Source organism: Stegastes partitus, unplaced genomic scaffold (assembly GCF_000690725.1).
Source record: "Stegastes partitus isolate 25-593 unplaced genomic scaffold, Stegastes_partitus-1.0.2 Scaffold1172, whole genome shotgun sequence".
NCBI classification, from domain to species: domain Eukaryota; kingdom Metazoa; phylum Chordata; class Actinopteri; family Pomacentridae; genus Stegastes; species Stegastes partitus.
Window position 1 is genome coordinate 129,188 of NW_007578903.1, and position 5,768 is coordinate 134,955.

The 5,768-nt window shown below is 48.0% G+C and overlaps 1 protein-coding gene across 2 annotated transcripts in view; it reads left to right on the forward strand.

Moving 5' to 3' along the window:
- The first annotated feature begins 1,482 nt into the window (after positions 1-1,482).
- znf710a (zinc finger protein 710a) overlaps positions 1,483-5,768 on the forward strand; it is a 12,995-nt gene continuing 8,709 nt past the window's right edge. The window contains exon 1 of one of the 2 annotated variants that reach the window (XM_008296960.1): positions 1,483-3,044. In XM_008296960.1, coding sequence (XP_008295182.1) covers positions 1,497-3,044 — 1,548 coding nt within the window. In that variant the 5' untranslated portion in view covers positions 1,483-1,496. The remainder of the gene's footprint in view (positions 3,045-5,768) is intronic. The other variant, XM_008296961.1, reaches the window with a different exon arrangement.

Sequence of the window (5,768 nt, forward strand, 5' to 3'; positions counted from 1 at the left end):
CTCTCTTCCCTCCTCTCACATGCTCACTCAATCTCTCGTTCCCCTTCCCTCCCCTCCCTCTCCTCCCCTCTTTCTTTATCTTTCAGCCCCTCCATCTCATTTCTCTCTCTGTCTCCCTCCCTCCACTCCTCCCCCGCCCACAGCTCTTTCTCCTTCCCTCCATACCTCCCTCCCTCTCTTTTCTCTCTCTCACACACACACACACACACACACATGCTTTCAAATACACACCCAGTCTCTTTCCTTTTCTTTCTCACAAACACACAGTCTGTCTCTGTCTGACTACTTTAAAAGCAGTAATTATAAATGACGTGGTTATCAGGGCATCCAGGTCTACTCCCCTCTCCCAACACACACCAACACACACCAACACACACACACACACCTTTATTCCTGCTCTCTATCTCCTCTTCCTTCCTCCATCCACTCTTTTCTTTTCTCTCAGTATTGTGTCAGGAAAGGAAGCAGCTCTTTCTTATGTGGCAGAGTGAAGGCTAGAGTGCTGTCTGAAAAGAAAAACCAGGGGTCAAAGCTTCTCTCTATACATTTTTTCCTACCAGTCAGATGCATGCTGAGAAATAACCTGAAACCAGTGGCATGCAATACTCGCTTCTCCTTTACCACAGAGGGCCAGTTTGGTCGCACCACAATTTCTTCCCCCCTCATAGTTTCACTGTTCCGCTTTTACAGGCGGCAGGGTAAACATGTGCATGTGAGTCTGAAACACTTCCGAACCATACAATTATGTTAGTGAGTCTTATGCATCGGTCTGGAATACGGAATGAGCTCAAAACTCAACTGAATGTCTGTTATGGATATGAGACTGCCTGCCGGCGTATATCATCTTGTTAAGGAAGCCCAGTGTGTCTGGCATTATGAAGTTGGCTACGGCGACAGCCTCTGAGCATACAGCCGAGACGCTTCGCCCCTCATGAATGGGACAGATAGCTCCAGTGATGAGCCGACTTTGGTCAGTCCGGCTGTCCCAGGACCCCACAGGAAGCGCTGAGGACAGTCCACGGAAGTCAGCTTCCTGGCTGAACCTGCATCCCTTGTTGTGTTCTTTATTATTCTAAAGCCTGTCAAGGAAGGAAGCGGGGTGCTAACACAGATCTGCCTTATCTCCTCAATCTAATGTTCTGTGGATTCGGAGCAAAGAGACAAGGCGTAGTCTGAATATGGCTCTCACAGAGTAACCCTTAAAGGCATTATCTTAACACTCGTGAAGTGGGGAAAAGAAGACGCTGCAGCTTCTCGTGTCACTCTGAAACACGGAATCCTAAAAACTAAATTCGATGATAATTTCAATATTGTAGCAACACACAACTTTCTATTTGTTGTAATAAGGAGGTTACCAATATCAGGAGGCGGCAATGGGGAAATGAGGTTATATGAGGAAGCGTCGTATGAGGCGGGTTTTGTAACAACGGAATAATAAAAAGCACACAAAGAGACGGATGCAGTGTTGTTTCTAGTTCGTTTATGACTTATGTTGTATGTTTGTTTGTGTTTTCTTGCAGGAGGAGGAGAGTAGCCGCTTGGTGCGGACCTACCCCAAGATGACTGAGGGCCAAGTGGATGTGGGCACACAGACGGAGCCTGTGGTGGTGCTTTCTCTGGCTCAGGCTGCCGTTCTTGGTCTCATCTCCCAGAATGAAATATTTGGGGCCACCATCGCCCCTAATGGCTTTTACACAGGGGAGCCCAGAGAGTGTCCCCCACCTCCACCTGAGTCAGTGGAGTACGAGTATGCTGACCAGCTGATAGGAGCCAATGGGGACTACCTGGCCGAGCCCGCTGGGGAGCCGGAGCCCCAGCCCCACTGCAGTGAGAGAAGACGGCCCGGGCCCCGTGGGAGGACCAAGAGGCCCAGAAGTGAGGGAGAATTAGAGGGCCACTCACACAAAGTACCCGGTCCACAGCCCCAGGTTAAAGGTGAAAGACTCGAGTCTGATACCCCTCCTTCCTGCATTCACATGAACAGCAGACGTAGCCCCGGCAAGTCAGAGGATCCAGTCGCCCAGCAAGGTTCTCTAAAAGAGGAGCAGGCCTGTGGAAACTGTCCGTCATGTGTTAGAGATACGTCCAGGCCACAAGCAGACGGACAGCCAGAACAGGAACAAGAAGAAAGCTCCGGGAGAGAGAGAGAGAGGAAGGAAGAAGAGTTAGTGGTAGAGGAAGAAGAAGAGGAGGAGGCGCTAAACCTCAAGACCAGCACAGACACTGGCAGCCCTCTGGAGAACCGATATTATGATTCCAATGAAGTGCCGTATGAGTCTGCTGACATGGCGCTGCCAGGAGAGTATGAGGAGAATGGCCAAGCCATGCTGTGGTCAGACCCAGAGGGCCTCGCCAGACGAATGCAGATTGACCGACTGGACATCAACGTGCAGATCGATGAGTCTTACTGCGTAGATGTGGGAGAGGGTCTGAAACGCTGGAAGTGCCGCATGTGTGAGAAGTCATATACATCCAAATATAACCTTGTCACTCACATCCTGGGCCATAATGGAATTAAGCCCCATGAATGTCTACACTGTGGGAAGCTTTTCAAGCAGCCGAGTCACCTCCAGACTCACCTGCTCACCCACCAGGGAACCCGACCTCACAAGTGTACCGTTTGTGAGAAGGCCTTCACGCAAACCAGCCATCTGAAAAGGCACATGCTGCAGCATTCAGACGTCAAGCCGTACAGCTGCCGCTTCTGTGGCCGTGGCTTCGCCTACCCCAGCGAGCTGAGGACCCACGAGAACAAGCACGAGAACGGCCAGTGCCACGTCTGCACCCAGTGTGGTCTCGAGTTCCCGACCTACGCACACCTGAAGCGCCACCTTGCCAGCCATCAGGGCCCCACAACGTACCAGTGCACCGAGTGCCACAAGTCCTTCGCTTATCGCAGCCAGTTGCAGAACCACTTGATGAAGCACCAGAACGTGAGGCCTTATGTCTGCCCCGAGTGCGGCATGGAGTTTGTCCAGATCCACCACCTCCGACAGCACGCTCTCACACACAAGGTACTGGCAGCGCACGCCCTCGCACTTAAGGTACTGAAACCCAATGATGGGCCTTTGTCTACCAGTTTATGTGTTCAAAACAAAACCCAGAGTAGGCTGGTCTCCTGCAACCACACAACATTACTAAACATTTTCCTAAAATAGAAAAGATTCATTATGAACATATAAACAAATTTAAGGAAACTCTGATATATTTTAGCTTCTTTCACAAGGTATGAATCCTCATTGAAAAATAGGAATACATGGCACACTTGCATCAGAGCCTTTTCTCCAAAACCAGTTGCTTTGTAAACATAGCCTTCAAAGGCCTTGAGTTTTTTTGTGCGGCTCAACCCCCACTTGCATGTGTTTTGTGTTGTGTGTCGTTCGCAAAGCTACTTCCCTTTGTGTCTGATGAATCATTCTGGTCTTTCTCTCCATTTCATTACATAGTCTCTTTTATTCTATAGGAAAACATGCCTCTATTCACAGTGCATGCTTTGTTGAATATTTAAAAAAAAAAAAAAAAAAAAAAAAAAAANTTTTTTTTTTTTTTTTTTTTTTTGTGAAAGCTTAATTACAGCAGCTAATCATGCTTGAGACTTACTATTATATCAGCATGCCGTGCAGAGGTGAGACTGATCCGGCAACTGGAAATAACAGAAGGTGTGTGGGCTCGCCGCCTCAGACTCGGGTCTGAGAGGAACGGCCGGCTAAAACACCAACATCAGTCCAATAACTCAAAGTTCAAAACACAGAGCAAAGCCATTCTTCTCTTTCTCTTTCTCTCGCTTTGCTGATCATAAGAAAATCCTCACCTGAACGCTGTAGCTATAACATCCCTATACACAAACCTACACGGCTTCCAGTTTGCCTGACAGTGAGGGGATGTTGAATTATAGCCATCACCCAGCACAGCGTCTCTCACACACAGTCAGAGCAAACTCGGGCTGTATGCAGCCTGTCACTGGGCTGGATGAAGAAACAACACTGACAATATGAGCTCACCAAGGTGTGGGGTTTATATATATATAGAGAGAGAAAGCGAGAGGGAGGCTAACCTACGGCTGATGCACTACTGAGTTTCTCCGGTATATTGTCATTTGCATTTGTCAGGATGTGTACTCGCATTTGTTTTTTAACCAAAAAAAAAGAAAAGAAAGAAAACAGGGAGTTGTCATCAATGAGTCCTCTGCAGTTGTATGATTCATTGAGCTTTTCTCAGGGGTAAAACAGACAGCTGATATCTGAATCTGTTGCACCCACCACCACAACCACCACCGCCGCCACCACCTTTCCTTCCCTTCTCACTCTATCTCTCTCCTTTTTCTCTTGTTGGCTAGAAAGAGAGAGAGAAAAGTTGTAACTTTGACCTACATCACAGGGAGGATGTGACACCGCACTGCATGGTTGTCGTCCTATAGATAAACAACTCTGAACCGGGGCCTCGGTTGGGGGAAATGGACATGCAAGTCGCCGGTAGCCGTACAGTAAGTCGTACGGACACCCGCGTCAGTTGTTTCAGGGGTTGTGGGGAACTGAAAGCATGTTGGTGTTGCATGTGTGTGCGCGCTCGTCCCTGATCTCAGACATCAGACGACACACACAAACACACATTTGAAATCCCAGTTGAGGGTTAGTACACTTGAGAGCAGGGCAATGGCTTACTTCCCTTACTCTCTCTCTGTGTCTCTTTCTCGCTATGCACATAGGAACCTGTAGAAATCTAACAACCGAAAGAGATTTTATTACCACTGTAGCCTCTCTTTTTTTATTATTATTATTATTCTCAACTATTAGTTTTCCCCACACATGCAAATGCTCCCTAAGTAAATGGACAAGCGAGCAGGTTTTTTGCCGTTATGAAGATTCAGGCCTGGAAAGGAGCCAGTGTATTTCTTCCCCAAACTTTTGTTGTCTGTGTCTTTTTCATTTTCCCCATAGGCTAGTTCTGTGTTGTTTTATGTACGTGTCCCTTGTTGTTTCTTCCATGTGGTTTCTTTGTCTTTCAGCCTCTTATCTCTTTGTTTCTTCCCTTGCTCTCCTTCTATTTTCTCTCCCATTCTCTCCCTCGACTTCCTGCTATCTCTCCCCCTCACTCACACCCTCACTCAATCTCTTTCTCTTTCTCTCTCTCCCCTCCTCCTCCTCCTCCTCCTCCCCTCCTCACGCTCACTCTCATTCCCTATCTCTCCCTCCTCCTCCTCCTCCTCCCCCCTCCGCTCCCCTTTCTCTCTATCTTTCTCATTCTCGCAGCACTCCCAGCTGCTGATGATTGATCAAGGTTTTCAAGGTTTGCCCTTTCCTGTTATTTAGTAGGAAATGTTTATGCACAGTCCTCAGTCTTACAGTCACAATTGGCATGTGTCCACGCGGTGTTTCTCGTGTCGCCTGCACCTATACATGCAGATGCACTTTTTTTTTTTTATTATTATTATTATTTTCTCCCCCTCCACCTCCACCACCACCACCACCACCGCCACCCCACTCCACTGTGTTTACTAGTAAAGGTGAGGTAAGCTCCGGTATAAGAGAATACCTGTCTAATTATCAGGATCATCTTTAGTGCCGACTACTTAAGCACACAACCTGTACTTAGCCGGCAGGTACTCTGCTGCCGCACTGTTTCTCAACACAGCCTGAAAAGAAATCTGGAAGTTCAATAGTTAATGTCTTCCCTTGCTGTTTTTCCTTTTCCTCACTCTCTCCGTCTCTCTATCTCCTTTCCTCTCTCCATTCCCTTTGCTCTCACCCCCCCTCCTCCCTCCCTCCTCC